Source organism: Ceratosolen solmsi, unplaced genomic scaffold, assembly GCF_000503995.2.
Source record: "Ceratosolen solmsi marchali unplaced genomic scaffold, CerSol_1.0 scaffold61, whole genome shotgun sequence".
In the NCBI taxonomy this organism is placed as follows: Eukaryota; Metazoa; Arthropoda; class Insecta; order Hymenoptera; family Agaonidae; genus Ceratosolen; species Ceratosolen solmsi.
Genome location: NW_011948435.1, coordinates 1,792,195 through 1,813,830, shown reverse-complemented (window position 1 = coordinate 1,813,830; position 21,636 = coordinate 1,792,195). Strand labels below are relative to the sequence as shown.

The 21,636-nt window shown below is 33.0% G+C and overlaps 1 protein-coding gene across 1 annotated transcript in view; it reads left to right on the top strand.

Annotated features, from left to right (window-relative positions):
* Nucleotides 1–15,607, top strand: part of LOC105364937 (endochitinase) — a 16,027-nt gene extending 420 nt beyond the window's left edge. Inside the window, exons 2-10 of the mRNA XM_011502976.1 lie at nucleotides 8,459–8,542; nucleotides 9,011–9,352; nucleotides 9,880–10,102; nucleotides 11,534–11,657; nucleotides 11,958–12,155; nucleotides 12,805–12,886; nucleotides 13,960–14,171; nucleotides 14,518–14,781; nucleotides 15,268–15,607. Coding sequence (XP_011501278.1) covers nucleotides 8,470–8,542; nucleotides 9,011–9,352; nucleotides 9,880–10,102; nucleotides 11,534–11,657; nucleotides 11,958–12,155; nucleotides 12,805–12,886; nucleotides 13,960–14,171; nucleotides 14,518–14,781; nucleotides 15,268–15,387 — 1,638 coding nt within the window. The 5' untranslated portion in view covers nucleotides 8,459–8,469 and the 3' untranslated portion in view covers nucleotides 15,388–15,607. The remainder of the gene's footprint in view (nucleotides 1–8,458; nucleotides 8,543–9,010; nucleotides 9,353–9,879; nucleotides 10,103–11,533; nucleotides 11,658–11,957; nucleotides 12,156–12,804; nucleotides 12,887–13,959; nucleotides 14,172–14,517; nucleotides 14,782–15,267) is intronic.
* The last annotated feature ends 6,029 nt before the right edge of the window (nucleotides 15,608–21,636 follow it).

The following is a 21,636-nucleotide window of genomic DNA, read 5'->3' as shown; positions in this document are numbered from 1 at the left end:
GACAAGATGAGAAAAGCACTTTTCAAGCTTTTATTACACTCTAATATGTTATTGTAGTACAGTCGCATATTAATAATACGCACACACTCCTACTCATTGAATGTATTAAATCTTTTTTCAAGCACCAAATATATTGATGTAACGGCTCTGATATGCTTTTACAACTTTTCAAAGACGACGTTACGATTTTAATTATGTAAAATATCACACTTTCAACTCCTTTTTCTCGCGTCTTTACCTAGCCATTGCTTTTAATGTCTTTACATCTTTATTGAATATTTATTTTGAATTCATGATGATTTGAATATTTAACATTGATAAACATACAATTAATTTTAATTGAAATTATTCAATCTAAAGGTATATTTGTATGTATTAATATTAATTAATTAAAACTAAATTATTTTAACTATAAATAAATATAAATACATAAGCGTGTAAATGAATAATATTAAATTAATGGTTAATTAATTCACTATTTATTGAAAGTAACGATGCAATTAAAGTAAAGTAAGTTTAATAAAAGAAAAAAAAAGAAAAAAAAAACATATTTAGAATAATTTTTCAAGAATAAATTATAACAAAGGACTCAATTTTAAAAACAAATTTTTTTAAATATAAGTAATTTTTATGAATCATATAAAACTATTATTTTGTACGTCAAACGTGATAATTGAATAAATATAAATTCGTTTATATTACGCGGATGGTATGGAATTTATAAATATTATTATTTTATAAATGTATACGACATTAATAATTATACGTTTCCATTAAATCGTCTAAATACAAATGTTCTCATTATAAAAGCTAATTGAATACATTTATAATAATTCATGCAAAATGGTACTTTTATAATATTGAAAATTTATGACAAACGTTACACATTAAATAGATCCGTTAAGACGAGCAATTAATAATGTTGTTTAAAATTTTACTTTATTTCCAAACATAAACATAATCTATTGAAGCTATCATTTTAGGTAAAATAAAATAATTGATGCTAAAGAATTTTGAATATTAACAATATTACTTACTTAGTAATCCATATTCGTATTTGTACGGATAATTATTGATAGATAATTTAACGAATTAAAATCTGTATTATATTTTCACTCACAGTTCTCTTTTATTTTTCTAATATTACAAACATTAAACATGATTATATGATTTTGCTACAAAAGATAAGATGTAGACTACACAAATTTGTATAGTGGTAATCATAGTAGTGCAACTTTATTATTTAGACGCAAAATTATTTTTACGTCCTTCACGACGACATTCTCTGATTAATTATTACGTTTTAATTCAATATCTAATACTTTGAAAAATATAATACTTTTAAATATCACTCATAGTTATCTAATGTCTTAGGTCATGTATATATTATACAAAATTAAAATAATCATGTACGATAAAGTTCATTATTAATTAATCGCCTGGATTGAATGCCAAGGACTTTCCTGATATATATTTGTTTATTTTAATAACGACGAATCGACAATAATTTAAGAGATAAGATTTTTTACAGCTTACAATTCTTACAAGTATTCGGAAATCTACATGAAAATATTGTAATTAAAAAGTAAACTCATATGATAATTATAAGTAGTGCATATGATTTACTAGTTACTGTTTTCAATAAAATTAAAATTTAAGAATTTTGTTAAGACAATGTATCAGTCTATATTTGCAATTTTACTTTGAATTATTATTTTTGTATAATATATTAATCAAATATCAGAAACCCAAAAGAAAATTATCAGCAAATATAATTTCATCGTTATATTAAATTTCGGAAATGTGACAAAGTGAACGAAATAATGTAATATAAATTTCTTTTCACGGAAAAGCAATGTAAATAAAATCATGATTTCAAATTTATCAATTTTGTTTATAGAACTTCACACGTAAAAATAATTAATCGCAAATCAACATTTTTAATAAATATTGTTTTACAAATTATTGCATTTCAATTAGTAATGTAATAATTAGCTGCAATTTTTATTGATTTATAACTTATGTGGCGCTACTTTTAAAGAAAATTTTTTGATAAATCGCTTAAATTATTAAATTGATTTATTTAATCTAAAGTACACCAAAAAATTCCCAATGAATGTTGCGCTAAGAATTACTTTCACAAAATTAGAAACTAAAGAAACTTATTATTAACAGTATCTCACCAATAAATTGTAGAAAATTTGAAAACGTTCGATGCATTTAATATTTAACACTTTTACATTACAAATACTTTGGCATTACAAATAGAGTTATCAAACAACATTACAAAATTATATTTATGCTTGTGAAATCATCGACCTTGAATACGTCTCTCTTTTAATATATATATATATATATATATATATATATATATTTTTTTTTAATTTTTTTTAAATTCTATAAGTCTCCGAGCAGTTTATGATGTGAAAGAAAAAAAAATTTAGCCAATAAATAACACAAGATTGAATTTAACAATGCAATAATTACAAATTTCACTACAAATATCTACAAGCGAAGCAATATGCGAAGAAAGTAATCAAATTCTCATTAATCGTTTGCCTAAAAAATAGTCATTATTGTGAATTCTACAGTTACTTTCAATCGATCGTCACATAAACGTTTTAATGAAAATGCAAATTACTAAAAGAAGTCGCCATTCAAGTTGTTAATAAGCCGAGTGAATAAAATGTTATTCTTTCGAAATTTCCAATATGTCAATAGACGTCGCCCAAAAGATTTTGCGTTTTGTCCAAACATTAGGGAGCTGTGATTTAGTGCTAAAGATCGGCTAATTTTCGCTGTACGCGTCACGAGAAGCAAGCAGATTAGAAATTAACGTGAGAAAAACGTCGATACGCGTCGGCTATGATGAGTAAAATATGAAATAAATTTCTTTGATCTTCGGACTTCTTTGTTCACTCCTTCAACTCACCCAATCCCGTATCTCTAAAAATTTCGCATTCTAAGTGCAGTGCCGGGTGATACGACGGTGGTGGTGCGGGTGGGGGTTGGGCAAGGGAGGTGGGGGCTAAGGCTATCCGCACCCGATGCACATCGTGCATTTTAATGGAAGCGCGAATTGGCGAGCGAAGCTTATCGGCCATTCGCTTATCGAAGATTTAAAAATCGCAAAGCGATGGGACTGCGCTTATTCATCGTCGATAGGACACTGCCAGATGGGACTAAAAATCATTTGGCGTTGCTCCATCAGTGCAATACGTTATATTCCAAAGTTCTACATTAGAGTGAATGCCGCTCGATGCTTTTTATTCGATGCTAATCGCGCCTTGATTAAAACCATTAGTCAGTCACCTTTATTCAACCATTGCTAAATTATATAGGACGTTTTGTATAGAATAATGTGTATAAATCGTATAAATAACTAATGGATAGCACGAGTGATACGTTAAATAACTGCTATTAACGGATATTTATATTAACGATAGAGAATGTCTTGTTATTATTTAGTTTAGTTAGAGGGTGTGCAAATTAATTTTAACAATAAAAATAATTCCAAATCAGTATTAAAACGACAGGCAATTGTATGGTGTATTATTTTACTAATTGAGATAATGTAACATAAGCTGTTGTTACTAATGTTACTTGTAATTAATGTGGTCTTGCGATATTATAAAACCCATTAAAAAGCAGACGTTTAAAAGGTAGATTAAAGTAGTCGAAAGAATAATTGATAGTAATGATAATCTTGCGAGAATCGAATCACGTAACATTTATGAAACTAAATTACGCCAACTTACTTCTAATAAGCGATTTCTTATATCGACCGACTCTTCTCTGACAAACTGTAACTAAAGAGTCTAAACTATTACCGGATTTACTACATTTACAACCTTTTTATCGGCACTATAATATTAGTATGCGCGTGTGCGTGCGTGCGTGTGTGTGTTTTTTTTTTTTTTTTTTTTTTTTTTAAAACGTCATTTTTTAATCATAATTTTTTATTAAAATTATAAAACTAATCATTGATAATGAGTGTATAAGTATATTTTGAATAAAATATCGTTGCGATGAAACGTTTATTTAGCCATCTAACGATACACGAGAAATTAAAATTCTTTATCCATTTCTTTATCATCGTTAAATTTCGAAAATTGAAAGAACGAATGGAAGTTAGTGACGTTAGTTCTTTGTGTGATTTTAACATGGTATTGAGCTTAATTTACATAGAAGTTATCTCGCGTGAATAAAAATGTATTGAATATTTTCACAAAAATATAGTCTGTGTATAGATAATTTTACATCGTATACATCGTATTTGGTATACGATTGTAATTAAAGTAATGGAAAAGCAATGGGAAAAAAGCCTTAGAAATTGGACAAGATGAGGGATTCAATGCATCGTAAATCATGTGAAAGCTGCGGCATACGACGCGTATAGTTATACTTCATCTCTCGTAATCCGGTTTATTTGGCTTGGTGAGGACGTATTATAAGCCGCGATATATCGTTGGGGCAGCGACATTTTGCGTAGGCAGACGAAAACATTTGCATGCAATGCCAGTATTAGACCAACGATGAGCACCCGCAAGTACGCGCACTTGTGTATTAAGAAAATATGTATGGAAGAAGGCAATGCTTATCGCGGCAAGAATTATTAACGACTCGCTCTAGCCTTCGTATTATTTCAATGGATTTCAAAAGCTCGCTCGCTCCTTCGTCACGAAAAACGAAAACATCTTTTATCCGTTACAACTAGCACGCACGTAGGTGTCTATTATTTTATTATGTACAGAAGAATTTACGATACACCTTGAATTTGCTTTGTTTATACGTGCGCGTATGTGTACGCCCATGTCAAATATATACGAGTCTGAGCATGTACAATGAATCTTACTTTTGATTATATATTATTTATATTTTATATACCAAAAATTTATTTGATTTCGTTTTATTTTATTGTTTTTTTGTTCTTTCTTCGTTTTTTTTTGTTCTTTCTTCGTTTTTTTTTTTTTTTTTTTTTTTTTTTTTTTTTTTTTTTTTTTTTTATAAAGTCTATCGATTAGATAATAATAATTATTGGTGAACTTTCTAACACATACAAAGTTAAAAGTGTTAGCGAAGAATATAGAAATTTCGATGAATTACAAATTTCATAACAATTAAACATTTATTATCTATACATTCGTTGAATCTATAAATTTCTTCAAAGTAATGTAATCGCCAATCAATTGATATTAAGAAAATTGAAGCCTATAGTCGTTGAAAATTATTTTTGTTAAAAGCAGATATAATAAAAAGTATGGAAGACGGTAAATTAAGACGCAAAGCTCATCATTATCCACATTATTAACCGGAAAATGAAAAGTAATCGGTATAAATTCGTCGGTCTACACTTATTAAATAATGGTTCACAAGCACTTATACTTACTAGTAAAAGTAAAATTGTCGCTTCCGTTGTAATAATCTAGGCTATTGCCTGTCCTTGTCATCGTCATCGTCCTATCGCTACGTCAGCATTACACGCGAGCGGATAATCATTGTCCGATTGACGAGTAACGCGTGATAAGAGGGAAACGCTCTTTGCTCGTGTATTTACGCTCATTTACGGTAGATCGAAAAATAATTAGACGATCCTACGAGTTTAATCTTACGATGCTATTTTCAATAGAATATCGTCGGTTGAGCAACGCGACTTTATGATTCATAATGAAGTAACGAGCGCGATTTTTCGTTGGTAATTATGTTTATTCTTTCGTATCATATTATCGACATTGTCAACGCTCTTAATGACAATGTGATACTTTGAACGAAAAATCTTATCTCAATTGGCAAATTAATTAATATTATGATTAACATTCATAACGATCATGGCCGTCGTAAAAGATTATTAATGTCACTATTAATTATAAATGTATCAATTATCGACAGACTACAACTCTAAATCTATTATAACGAATAGTACACATTATTATATAATTTTCAAAGATATTTGAATATTTGAACGCAGGAATGTTAAATTACATTACATATCATACGGTATGACTAAAAAATGATGAACATGGAATGCCTTACAACAATTATATTGTTATAGATACCACCAGAATTCTTATGCAAAACATGACTGAATTTAAAATTAACATAATTTTTTTTTTTATCAACTAGAGGTTCCGTCAAATTAATACAAATCATTTTAAATTGGAATAAAATTCTTTGTTATAAATTGTATTTTTTTAATTGAATAAAAATTGATTGGATTCCATAAGAAAATTTTAATTGAAATTTTAAAGTCTCTTAGTGTTTAATATTATCAATAGAAATTAATGCTATATTTATTAAATTTAAACAAATTTCGTTTCTAATAAATACAACATTATAACTTGTTCATTTTTCGAGGATTTTTATTTCTTATTCATGCTCATATTAACTATAGAAGCAAAAAAAATTTTTCAAGCGATTTTACATTGATTTTAATTTATTCATATACAATTTATGAATGGAAAACTGATATTGCATCTGATTAAATATTATGTTTGCGATAATTAATCTTATGATCAAATTATTGCTATAATTTGAAAAGATTAATCAAAGTTCAATATATAATTCGTATTATTATAAGCGGAGATTGGCAGTTTGGTAGATTAAAATTGATTAAACTCCCATAAAAATAATACACACTGTACTAATGGAATTGAATAATGTATATACTACTTTTAACTACATAAATTATGGCGTTAAATTTTCAAATTCATCTCAATTATTTCATATACTGAAGGACCTGATTACAATAAACCTTACAAATAACAGTCTGCGCGAATAAATGAGTAAAAGAATCTAATAAGTTCATTATAACATAATTTATACAGTTGGTGCACAGCTATTAAAATAGTTATGAGTTCGTGAAATTAATGACAATTAAGTCTATGATAGATATGAGACATAAAATACTGGAAGATATAAAAATGTATTTTCTACTCGTTAAATCTTAACGGCTTATAATTTCGTGCTTATGAATGTGATGAAACAGCAACGAAGACATTTATTTATTAAATAATGGATTTTTCTATAATTTTATTCATGTATAATGTATATTTTTATCTAAATATCTGAATGTGCCATTGATACGATTGAGATAATTTATATTAATGAGCAGATAAATCTGACTTTTTTCACCCCCCCCCCCCCCCAACCTTTCTTTTTTCATTCTTAAAATAATCGAGATTTTTTCATACGCACGATTATTTCTTACATCAAACAAGCATGACAATAATTATGATTATTTTTGAACGATTGTTAGCGTTTGATTAATTAACTAATTAAAGAATCTCGAGTCCGAAGAAAATGTATAAAATAATCACGAGTAAAATTAATTTACATGTTCAGCAATCGATTCTCAATATCACTATTAATAAGAAAGAAAAATCTTACCTCTTAATCGTAACGCTAGATATTTCATAAAATAAAACTAATAAGAAAATAATTGATGAAATTTTGATGAAAGTTAGTGTTAGTAATACCAGTGCCAAAAACATGCCACTCATTAATAAGTTCTCGATTGTGAAAAATCGCAGTTATCGAAGCATTTACCGTGAATTCGCTCAAAAAAAGAGAAAAAAAAAAAGAAAAAAAAACGAAGTTAAACGATAACTCAGCCCATTAATACAGGCGATAATAAACGTTGAACTTTTGCGCGAAAGTCGCGTTGAGCAGGAAAAAAAGGATAAAGTCCGGCAGGATCAGCTAATTAAGCTCGAGCGTCCCCCTCCACGTCTGCGCCTGAGACAACAACGGAGATTACCATTAGACGCGACGTGTTTCCTCTCCACGACATGTAATAAACGCGGCATCGATCATCAGCGCCGACGCAGAACGGAAAACCGGTCGACGATCTGCCTACATTGTGCGCTTCCTTAAAAAGAGTCACTTCCTCGCGACGAGGACACGAGGGTCCAGGCTCACCGAAGGCAAGTCAGAGTGTCTTTAAACTTGCTCGCGGTAACGAGGACTTCGTTGCTTGACGATCTTTCGCCTTTTACACTCATAAGCTGGTAAATTATTTATTCTGGCAAGGATACGACGTTTGGCTATCCTGCCGTCGAAGCACATCTCATGCGCGACAGTGCGTTGCCATTATTAGTTTGTGTTTTTTTTTTTATTGTTTTTTGTTTTTTTCTCTCTTCTTTTTGCCTCTCGGTCTTTCTCGTAGATTTAAAGCACAATAAAGATTTATTGGTCTAAAATTTAAAATTTCTTATTCCATTCTTTCTATTTCTTACGTACATTGACACGCAGGCAGTCGACGTCTAGAAATTCCATTCGATCGTTTTAGTGTTATTATTATGCATGGAGAAAATTAATTTTTTGTGTTTGTTTTTTGTTTCTTATTGTTTCTTTTTTTTTTTTTTTTTTTTTTTTTTTTTTTTTTTTTGCTGAACTTTTTAGAGGAGTTCATTTGATTTTGTTGAGTTTGTTTTTGTTAAATACTCTATCTCGATTTCAGGAACCACAAGAATGAATTCACACACGGGAAAGCTTTTGCTTTCCCTTGGTACCTTTCTTGCTCTAGTGACTTCCCTATCAGCAGGTAAATTTATATTATTTATATTTATGTTAGATTTTATGATTGAAAAATGAATAGGATATCGGTGTTTTTAACGAAACTGTGATGTTCTTATACACGAATCCGCGAGTGTTCGATGAACGTTGATTTTTCGGTTTATCCAAAAATTTCCTCACCTTCCTGAATATTCGTAAGGTCGAATAAATAATATCAGAACCGATCTAAATATCGTAAGTGGAATTGTCGTTGGTATTGTTTGGTAAATGGCGAGTTTGCAAGCATTTTCTATTAAATTTTTCTTAAAAATAATTCCTACGTTACCTCAAAAAACCAATAAGGATAGCGGCGTAAATAGTCTCAATTAACTAGCTTAAATGCTCCTCGCGCCGATTATTCGGAGATGAAACATCGCTTACCCAAAATCTCACCAACAAACGACAATGGCAAGCTAACCTGGCGAAAATTGTAGAACCGAAAATTGTAATCGCATAGGGCCGAGTGAGGAGAAGGGAAGAGTCGTATGCTACTTCAGCAACTGGGCGATCTACCGTCCGGGTATCGGCAAATACACGGTCGATGACGTGCCGGCTGACCTCTGCACCCACCTCATCTACTCGTTCATCGGCGTGAGCAACGTCACCTGGGAGATTCTCGTCCTCGATCCTGAGCTCGACATCGAGCAGTCAGGCTTCGTCAAGTTCAATGCCCTCAAGAAGAAGTTCCCTGGCCTGAAGACGGAGGTGGCTCTCGGCGGTTGGGGCGAGGGCGGCCGAAAGTACAGTGCCCTCGTCGGGGTCAAGAAGCGCCGCGACGCCTTCATCAAGAGCACTGTCGGTGAGTCACTCTCTTACTTTCTTTGTCCCGTTGAGCGGCAGAAGATCGGACACGAGCCTCCGATGCTCTGCTCTCCGAACTGGGAAGTCAACATCTCGAAGCTTAACTGAAATCCAGTTCAAACGAGTATTTCAAAGAGTAATAATTTTAAGGTCTAATCTGAAAATAACGATGTAATTTATCAAGATGAAACGAGAAGGTATTTAGGTATAGCTTTAACGACATGTAAAGTTTATTTTAACTGAGGAAATAACATTTGTCTCTTATGGAGCTACAAAATTTTTTTGATTGATTTTGAATCTGCAAGTTAGTATTGGTATGATGCTTTATGCTAACGAAGCTTCTATAATTTACAAGATGAAATTAAATATTGTTACCGTTCGGGGTAATTATTCTTTTCTGCAGTAGTATTAATAAAAATGACTACATATGTCTTAATAGAATAGGTACAGAAAGAGGGATGGCGGTCTTATCGATTATGTAATGTACTATGGATTAAAAGTTTTATTTAAAAATGTGGACTTTAGAATTCATGGAGAAATACAATTTCGATGGCTTCGATCTCGATTGGGAGTATCCAGGCGCTGCTGACCGTGGGGGTAAATTTTCCGATAAGGACGTATTCTTCTATTTCGTGGAAGAATTAAGACGAGCTTTCAACAGAGTGGGAAGAGGCTGGGAGATCACAATGGCCGTGCCTCTTGCTAAATTCCGACTTCAAGAAGGTTATCACGTACCCGAGCTTTGCGAGTGAGTTTGAGTTTACTTTTAGCTTTTTATGAAACTCTCGGGCTCTTTTTCACTGCGTTTCAGCCCCTCGAGTTGCGTTGCTTTTCTTCGGCATTCGGCATTCATCATAAATCTAAATTCTATAACAATATCTAGATTTGCGAGTGAAGATTTGTTATCTTCATCAACATCGATAAAGTCACTCGCGTCGAAGCATTCTCGAAGTGTCAATATTATTCTTTAATACTTGCTATTTAAAAAACAATTTTACACCGAATTATTTTATACTGAATTAATTATTTTATAGGCCTATTTTGTAATGTATTGAGTGTAATAAAAAAAAAAAATAAATAAAAGAAAAAAAAAAAAGATCAGGTAAGTAAGCTTGCTACATATAATTAATATAAGACAAAATATAATCTCATCGGTAACGCGATAATTCTTCTTTTATAGGCAATTTAAATACGTTATACGTTATACGAATATATTGTTTGAAGAAATGAAAATATCCGTTAGAAATATCCATGTTGTGTATGATGGTTGTATTTCAGATTAAATAATCCGCGCGAACCTCTTCTGTAAAAGCGATGTGAAAGTCCTGGGATCACTCTGATGTTGCATGAACGTGACTAATGCATGACTTTTCTTTCTTTCTTTTTTTTAAATTTCTTTTTTCTTTTAAATTATCGCATTACCTATATTATAGACTGTGTAATCTCTTATCAATAGGGACGATGCAATTATTATTAAGCTATTACGTTGAGAAAATTGTCTAATATTAATTTATAACTTACGTATAGAAATTACATAATTTGCGATTATCATGAATCACAAAGATTCGTGCTAATTTTATAAAGCCTAATGTTAAACGTTATTTTAATATTATAGAAAATAATAATTTCCTTTAGAACACTGGAGCATATCAAATGCTTATTAAATGCTCAAATGCTAATGTTGAAGTAAGTTTGTTAATGTTTAAGTTTTAATGTTGAATACAGTTTGTCACATTGGGCACAGAATTAAATTATTCATACAAATCTCTCGTAATAATCTCACGTGTAATAAAATTCTGAATCGGCATATACCAATATCCGTTATCTAATAATCAGTAATGACTCGATGAAATAAATGTGCAAATTTATATTTTACCGATAAGCTACTGAAATTCATGGTACTGATATCAATCTTAATAATAATAATAAAATCGGCTGTGCATAATGACCCGAGAGCCAGTGCAGTTTTAGAAAATTATCATTTTCCGTCATTTAAATGACTCTAATAACCGTTAGCTGAACCAATTTAAGAAGGTAGAAATTACGCCAACCAACAAATGCATAATTTGTTCAGGGGATGCGTATCTATTCTAATCTACCCTACGTATTTTCGAAATATTCCATGAGAAAATCAATAATTAGCACTGTTAATTAATTATTGTAAATCTCTGAATTTTAGAAACGTCGATGCTGTCCACGTGATGTCGTACGATCTACGGGGCAATTGGGCAGGATTCGCGGACGTACACAGCCCCTTGTACAAGCGCACCCATGACCAATGGGCCTACGAGAAGCTGAACGTGGTGCGTAAGAAAGATAATTAAAGTAGCTTCGATTCTGTACATTTGCCTGTCGAATCGAAGTGCTCGGAAGAGATTAAATGTCAATTAGGCGTTTGGCCGAACAAGACGACGAAAGCTCAATTTTATCGTTATAATTCGGTAAAATTGACTCGAGTCAATCCTTTCACGCGACTATAAATTATGTACAAAGAAATAGAAACGAATAGTTTCGTTTCCACATCCGTCCTCCTACTTTCTCCGTCGACTTTCGTCCTCTTGCCTCGATATCAAATTCTCAAAGACGCGTACACCTGTGCGCAGAACGACGGTCTTCAACTATGGGAGGACATGGGCTGCCCAGCCAATAAGCTAGTCGTCGGCATCCCATTCTACGGGCGCACCTTTACCCTCAGCAAGAGCAACAACAATTACAATCCTGGTACTTACATCAACAAGGAGGCCGGTGGCGGCGAACCCGGCAAGTACACCGGCGCCAAGGGCTTCCTGGCTTATTACGAGGTGAGCTGAACATCGATAAACTTCAAGCTATTTTAGGCTCGAGTTTTATGATTATTTTATCGGTCGACAAATGCAGTAAGGAATGTGAGGCTCTTTGATGATTTTTAAACTCGTTGATAATTTATGTTTGCCGCGGCTGTTTTACGCGTGCATTCAAAGGTCGCGCGAATCGTTATTTTAACGATCGGCACTGGATAATGAAACTGAGAGTACCGCGAAAGTAGATTCGAGACATGGACGATTCGTGGAAAAGAATTTTTAAATAAACGAGTTCGTCTTTCACCTTATTAAACAATAATAATAGTTCGTTGAATGTCAAATGTGTTCGCGTCACCACCGCGGAAAACTATTATTCAAATTATGTCACCGGATCAAATAAAAATAATAATATTTTATCGTCGTAATAATAAGCTTTACGTGGAAAAAATGTTATTACTTATCCACTTATTTATATGTCGTTAACACTATGTGTTACCATTAATACCGTAGGGAAGTGTTGTGTGTTTTCTTTCAGTGGAAAAACTCTCGATAATAAAGTATGATTTTAAATGTTCGGCCAGTGTGTTAACGTAATTACAAGCTGAGAAATTACATTTAAATTAAGTTTCCAAACTTTCTACATAATTAGCCAATTATCTCCAACTTATAGATTTGCACGGAAATCATGAAGCCGGATTCTGCATGGACAAAAAAATGGGACGAGGGTGGAAAAGTTCCTTATGCCTTCAAAGGTTAGTAAATATTATTTGCACAATTTTACGATAATTATCCTCTGCGCCACAGGCACGCGTATAACGAATTATTATTACACGCGCGCTTCCCCCCCCCCCCCCCCAACCGCCTCCTCCCGCCCCATAACCCGTCAATCACCCCGGCCATTATAATAATATTATCGTGCAATGAAAAAGTCATTATCATCATCATCGTCGTCATTGCTCTTGTTCACCAAATATTATTAAATCAAGGCCTTTTATTATTGTTTCGAATTTACCAGGCTCCGAAGCATTAAAAATGTCAAATTTGTCAGGAAAGTCTATAACCATAAAGCGCGTTTTCGAATGATTAAGGATCGTAACCCTTAGCGCTTACGCGCGAACGTGATAAATCATCTAATCTGCATACAATGCCGCTCACGAATGTCAACATATTCTGGATAAACAGAGATGGGACAAAGCCACTAGTAAGGGAGTACTAACCTTCCGATGAACATTATCCTCGCGAACTCTTTCTTTCGAATTCTTCTCGCACTCATCGCATCGGTATGAATGACTAGGCATAGCAAAAAGTATTGAAATGCCTGCTAAAAATAACTAAAAGTGCTCGAAAGTAAAATGCAACGGCTGAAAGAGGCAGAAGACGGAATGTCGTGAGAGTGAGTTTGTGACGAGAAGCCACAATTGTGAGAGCTTAGCCGTATATTATTGTTCAAAGCATAGCGTCATTCATATGAAATTCATTGCCATATAGTATACAACATGCAAACAAAGCGTGACCAAATAACATGAACGAGACTCCTCCTCCTCCTCCTCCTCCTCAAAGAAAAAAAAAAAAAATTAAATAAACAAATAAAAATAACGGTACGTACGCATGACTCAAAGTGACAATGTAGAATACGATATTTTCATCGTGCGAAATAACATTTGCCGTAACAAAGGGAGATCGATCGGCGATTAATGTTGAAAGAGCAGCTTACAATACAACGACATGATCGTCGATTTGAATGGAAAATTGATTTGCACGCACCGTCCATTCGTCGCTCATTGTCTTTTTTTTTTTTTTTTTTCTTTTTTCGCACGATCGTTAGGAACGCAGTGGGTCGGATACGAGGATCCACGGAGCGTGCAAATCAAAATGGACTGGATCAAGTCCAAAGGGTACGCAGGCGCCATGACCTGGGCCATCGACATGGACGACTTTCGTGGCTTGTGCGGCAGGAAAAACGATTTGTCCCTCATCATCTACGAGAGCATGAATGATTACGTAGTCCCCAAGCCACATCATAGCACCACACCAAGAGTGAGTCCTATTTTTTATTTTTTATTTTTTATTATTTATTTTTTATTTTTTATTTTCATTCCCCTTACATTTTAATCCTTTTGATTATTATGAAGGATTATCGCGAGGATTATCCACGTATATGCAAAATTTAACAGTTATTCGTAAGTTTGAAAAATCCATCCTTACCGTAACCGTATCCATAAAATATTGACCAGAACAAAAGAATGAGGATACAAACGTAGAAAGGCAAAGTTTAAATTTTCAATCATCCGAATGAAAATAATACCGGCAATTAATTGCATAAGATTAATCATACTTTCAAGGAATTTTCAATCATAGACATTATCCTTTGAAAAATATCCAGCCCGAGTGGTCGCGACCGAAAAGCACGACCGCTGATCCAGCGGAGAATTACGTGACTACAACGACGCGCGAGACCGAGGAGACGACGCGGCCAACGAGGCCGACACATCCCGTCCAGCCGACGAGACCATCCACGAAGCCTTCTTCCACCAAACCCCTAACGAAGCCCACGACACCGGTTACTCTCGTCGACGAGGTTGACGACAGTGACAACGAAATCAAATGCGCTGAGCAGGATTTTATGCCCGCCAAGGACTGTGACTCGGTAAATAGTCAGATCCTTTGACATTTCAGCTGGTAGGGGATATTTTGTTATGGCAAATTGTAGTCTCGAGCCAATGTCAAGTTGTTTGCTTTTCCCCCGCTATTATTGCAAAAGCAAACACGTTTGCGTTAATATACCTCCGGAAAATAGAAATTTACAAATTTCTTGCCCTTCCAACAACACCTCTTACTTAATTCTACGTGAGCTTAGGATTACAATTTTTCTCTCATTTTACCGTATTACTTTACCACACCTTTACCGTACCATTTTGAATACGTAAATATATTTGCTCGAGCAATAATATTAGTGCAAGTGATACTTGAAAAAATAAAAAAAAATAACAAAAACGAAAGAAATTTTAACTATGTGTAAGCTTAGTTATTAGACTATTTCTTCTTAAAAGATATGACATGTTCGTGTTTGTTTTAATATCGTCGCAGTGCAGCTTTTCAAGCTGAATTAATATTTTTGTTCTCATTGTTACAGTACTACAGGTGCGTTTATGGAAGGCCATTGAAATTTCAATGCCGTGACGGTCTTGTATACAACACCGATAAATATATTTGCGATTGGCCACAAAACGTCGATCGCCCCGATTGCGAATAGACTCGAATACATCACATAAGCTTCAAGAATTTTCAATCGGCCAGACAATATAAAACGAAATAAAAAAAATAATTCATCCATTATTGCCCATCCAGTTATAAATAATTAAATAAGAAAAAAGTGATAATTGCTTATAGAAAACAATGCGTAAGATATGTTTTCATCCAGTACAATAATACTTGTTAAGATTACATTTACGTCAAATATTGCATTTCAGTTCGAAAGAACTTTAGTATAAGTTACTATTATTATAATAATTGCTACATAATTATTATTATAAGCTGAAGGAGTCTTTAAATTAAGTTACATTATTAATAAACGCCTACTTTTTAAACAAATTCTTATTATTGTAAATCAATAATTAGTACATGTAAAAGAAGATAGCATTGGCTTTATACACATATTATCAATAATCGGCGGGGTTATGACCGTTTCAAGTTATTATTATTGTTCAATGACGTGGAAGCACGAGTTATTTATCTCCAAACAATTAATAATAAAACTTTCCTAAAAGATTACAATACTATGTCAAATAAATAAATTAAACATAAACATCTTTGTTCCCATTGCATTTAGATCTCTGTCTCTGTCTCTCTCTCTCTCTCTCTCTCTCTCTCTCTCTCTCTCTCTCTCTCTCTCTCTATTTATGTGCGCGCGTGTGTGCATATATATACGATTAATTATTTGAAATAATCAGAGGAATGCATTACTTGTGCAAACGTAATTTTATGGGCACAGCATATAGCCTTTAAATGTAAAGTAATACGAATATTTATTGAAACATTGACATAAATTTTGCGAAGATGATAAAAGTCACGTGAACGTGAAAAAGAATTTTTAAATTACGAAGATTTTTAAAAGTTTTTATTTTAATTTTTTAAAGCACTGGAGATAGGCTTGTAATAAAAAGTTTGACGCTAATTATTTGAAGTCAGCGTCGCTAATCAACGAACGTTGCATTAAAAATGGCTGAGACGTGGCCCTGAAAATGCAGTGAAACTGATGAAATTCAAGGGATTCCCCGCGTCTAGGCCTTCCCGTGCACCCTCGACTATCTCCTACCGCACTTGCATCTACGCTCTCGAGAGCCTTTAATTCGTCCTGTCGCCTCGATTACGTAACAGGCACAAGCCCCCACAATGAGATAGATCTAATAACGGGCCAGTGCCGTGTGGACAGTCAACGCCAGGCACAACGATTGCCCTGCCAAATGCCGGAGTAACGTTCGAATATGTGTGAACACGCACACGAGCACGCGGCTTCAAGGAAATACAGATGCCCGTGGTAAACTCGCATTATAACTCTCTAGAAATAGTTCGTAGCCGCGGTTCATTAAATTTTCAGCGGTCGTACGGCTTACGTCACGCGGGGCACAGTGCACGTCCGCCTCGATGGTCTTACCTTCGTAATCGCGCGGCGCGAGTCTCGATCCTCTCCCGGTTATTGTTTTGCTGTCAAGGTAGGATTGCTACAACTTTGCTTTATTCACTCTCCCGAAATTCTCGTAGTTTCTTTCTATTTTCAATTAAAAATAGAATCGGATAGAAATAAATTAAAAATAGAATAGAATAGAATCGGCCTCCCCACCATCGCCGGGATCCTTTCAATATTTTAATATTTCAAAGGAGACGACATTTTTTTTTTCCCCCATTGAATCTTCTTCCTTATTTCGTTTTCTCTCTCTCTCTCTCTCTCTCTCTCTCTCCCTCTCTCCCTCTCTCCCTCTCTTTTTTTTTTTTTTTTTTTTTTTTTTTTTTTAACTGAAATTGAACATTTTTATACCAATCGAAAAATCGGAATATTTAAATTAATTGCAATTACTTTTTTTAATGTATACGAATCTTAATTGCCATTGGAAGATATATTTTTTATACCTTAGCATTGCTCGTGCAATTAATAAATATTTCCAAAATTATCAATGTTGCGTTATTGAATTAAAAATGAGAAATTGAAAATAAAGATAAATGATAATATATTAATTTTTTAATGCCGAACAATAAAGTGTAAAATATTTTCTAAGCACGTTAATCGTTGTAAAAGGAATTAAAATATTTTTACAAATTAGCACGTCTTTTAGACATTGATTTATTTTTACTTATTTTAATGAATAAATTTAATAATTAATGATAAAATCGCCCCGAACAACAATGACTCTTCTTAATTAACTTGTGTAGATTACTTTCCATTTTCATTATAAAATATTTTCAAATGCCAATTATAAATTATATTCACATTACTTATTAACTCTCTAATATATTTTATAGAAATTGGCAATTTGCAATTTTAATTGATAAGAGAAGACCGTAGCATTACATTTTCTTCTCGTTACATGCCATTAAATGTTAAACAAATAGGAAAATATAATTAATTGCATTGCGCTTGAAAGAGATTAGTAGAAACATTATATTAAATATTAAATTATACCAGAACTTTGTCTTTCAGTCGAAGATCATTGTAGGTTTCCCGATGGCAGTTCAAGGTTCACTAAGCAACTGATTCTGATTTTTTTTTAAAAAATATTCTTTTATAATAGATAACTTTTTATCATTAAATGACATTTTATCATTAAAAGACATTATTGAAATTATTAAAATACAAATATAAGCGAATAATTTCATTCGATTGTTAGGGTAGTTAAGGTATTAATTTATATGAGAAATTCAATTTAAAATACCTAATGAGACCGTTCGACAATAATTATATCGACAATAATTATACAATAATGTATTCCATATATCGAATTCATAGATACTTTAGTATGATTCATATTTGATTTATTCATTTGCGTTTATTTTGGCTTATATTTTGTTTCACTAGCTACATCATAAAAAATTCGAAAACATATATAATGAATTTTTAATAATTTAATAAGACTCTTTTTAACTCGGATGAAATGTTATATTTATATAGTTTAACATTAAATGAAAAGTTTCTTACATTGTACAATAAATATAAACAAAACAACATACATTTTTTCCCAAGTGAACTGCGGCACGAATATTTATATCTATTGCGCAATACATAGGGAATAGTTGGTAATTATAATGAATATTATTTGATTATTCATGAGTAATAAATTCTTAAGAATTAATAAGATTTATTTATTTAAAATAATGAATTCTCTTACGCCTATGTAATTATGCAATATTATATAAATACCGTAATCTGATCTAGTTTCACAATTTTTTATAAGCCAGTGATACTGTTTCTAATTTCCATGAGAATTATATAATATTAAAATTGTGGTTGCAAATGTAATCTTTTTATATTCTTGAAAATTACATGCAAAAGTTTTAAAAACATGGCAATTGCGATTTGCGAATTATACACTGTGTATTAAATATTATTATATAATTATTACTCATTTTTCGATATTTAATAATTGAAAGAGTAGTATTTTGGATTATTGTCGGTATATTTTTATATTCACGTAACCGTGTAAAAAAATCGGTACTTAAAATTTATTTTTAAAATATAATATAAATATAAAGGAAAGAAAAACTTTTTACTAATTTCACTAATTACTAATTTCATTTCACTCATATTACGTCATAATTTATTTAATATTGAAAAAAATATAAAGATTATAATTTAATAATATATTAATTAATTATGAATTTAATCATAGATTGATTGTAAATTTAATTTATTTATTCTGAGCGTAATATAGTGTAAAGTTTTGTATTAAAAATAATACTATTTTATAAAAACTTTTTAAAACACTTGAACTAATAAAATAAATGATTAAATAATTATATTTATAGCACAATTTGTCTATGCTTTCCTGCGAAAGATAAGCAAAACCTAGTGAGAAATATTTTTATGCAAATACTTTTTTATCTTTTATTTCTTATCTAATAGCCTCTCTCTCTTTCTCTCTCTCTCTCTCTCTCTCTCTCTCTATATATATATATATATATATATGTGTGTGTGTGTGTGTGTGTGTGTGTGTGTGTCTGTCTGTATGGCTGTATTTAGTAGCATCTAAAATTTCTAAAAATAATCAATCTTTCACAAAGTAAGTTAAGCATGAAAAGCATTTTATAATATTATTAACTCAACGTTAAGCAAAGATTAAATATACATACATTATATGCCACATGTATGGCTTCAAAAAAAGGAAATAAAAAAAGAAAAAAAAGAAAACTGTAAACTTAAAGCAATATATTAACTAAATATATTCATTTAACAATTCGAATGTTCATTACTCGATGTAAAAGGGCCAATACTTCTTAAACTGTTTGTGTGTCGGTATGAATTTTTAAAATTGAAAATGTTTTGCAATTTCATTAATATGGTTGTTGTGCTATTATGGATTTGCAAGATGAACGCGCATTCCAAAATGAATTGTGCTAAATTTCTTCAATATTAACAAATAGACTTATAATAAATTCGAATTCGAGAATTCTTCATTTTTAATGAAAATTTATCGCAGTTATCTAATATTGTTTAAAAATATTCAAAGAGTAGCCCTTGCTTAAATTGCTAAAAATACAAATTTTCTAAATAAGACGTTATCCTTGGTTGCTTTTTTATTAAATATAATGTAGTTAATGGCAACATTGTCCAACTATCAATTAGCGCGAAAATATGTTGTAAAAAAAAGAAGAAGAAGAAGATAAAGAAGAGTTTCCCACTGATGTTTGAGCGAAAATTCGAGCTATTCGTTTCACCTAAAAAAAAAAAATAAAAAAAAAAAATAATAATCGCTGTGGCGCAAAAGCGAAGGATCGCGTGCCTAAGAGCGCGATGATAAAGCCGTGAAAAGTTGAGAATGTCCGTTACCCGCGAAGAGGGGGTATAAAGCAGGGGCCATGATCAATAAAGTTCTAGTGTCTCCCTTCTCCTAATCAAAGCCCCAATGGCTCGAAAGGCCCGCAATTGTAGGACTCCGTGACCATTCGGTGCAATTCGGTTGCGCAATCCGACTCTCCCGACACGAGCGCGGCTCTCCTCCTCCTCCTTCTCCGCCACCGCTTTCGCCCCCTCCTCGTCCGCCACCTATCCCGTGGACTTTTTGCCGGGCGATCGCAGTCGGCTGACGTCGTCAGGCGTAGAGGCAGGGAGTAGTGGGTCCGAGCGGGCTCGAGGGGAGAATCGTCAGTCGCGCGAGGTGGTGGTACGGTGGGCGTCGGGACGAGGCGTAGGGCCGACCTTGGCTAAATGCCCGAAATGAGGTGCCGAGGTGCGAGCCAGGTGGACGTAAGGGCGGAGGGGCGGCTCGCCTAAGGTGGAAAAGGTAAGCAAAGGAGTTTTAGCGTTAGCCAAGGAGCTCTTGATTAATATTACACGAAGTGCTGTCTCTTGCATGTACTCGGTGCCGGCTCTTCTTAGAAATCCATCCTCAATTCCACATCCGATTGTCATTTGCTTTCGCCTCCTACGCCTTCGGTTTCTCAATTGCGTATTGCTCTGCGTCGGATACCGCTCTGCTCGCCTCTTCGCTCGTCCGGGTTCTTCGAAGTCTCGGGCGAGGGGAGCCGGGGGAGAGAAGCGATACTGAAAACTTCCATTGTTTTCCTTAAATCGAGCCGCTTGTTTGTCGAGAGGAGAAAGAAACGGGCGGGTTTGGCGGCAAATGTGCTGTCTCGGTGTTGCTATGTCCGTCGCCTCGGGTCCGTTGCATTTGGCAGGGCAGGAAGAGGCATTAAACTTTGTTTGAAGAATTTTTCTGGGGATTGAAGTTGATTGGGAATACGTGCAATAGCCATTCTACGGACGTCTATGCTATATTCTCAATGTCTCAATAGCGAAAGATTATCGACATAATGTATGTTTTATGCTGGAAATGCGCTTGCTAAGATTAACGTTCCATGTTCTCATTTGTGTTTAGGACATTGGGAATCCAACGAATGCGCGTGTAATTAAACGGCCATAATGTTTTTACAATATAAATAAGCTCGCAATAAAAGCTTCTATCATCGTCAAGAATTAAAAATCATCGCGATAAGCGATTAATGCAACTTGTTTATAACACATAATTTATTCATCGCTGCCTCGATAAAGTATTTTTTTTATTTTATTATTATTAGCGACAGTATAACGATCGACGATGAATTATTGTAAATTTAGATATTCGAACGTGTTGTTATCATTAAAGTTCCTATTTCTCGTATTGTCATGGGCTATTGTTATTCGATGCATTAGCCAATGTTAATTGTTCGTTGAAAAGAAAATACTTATGTTTTAGTAGAAAATCGATGGGAGGCGACATTCAACATAAACTTTAACCATACACTCGTTTGCTCT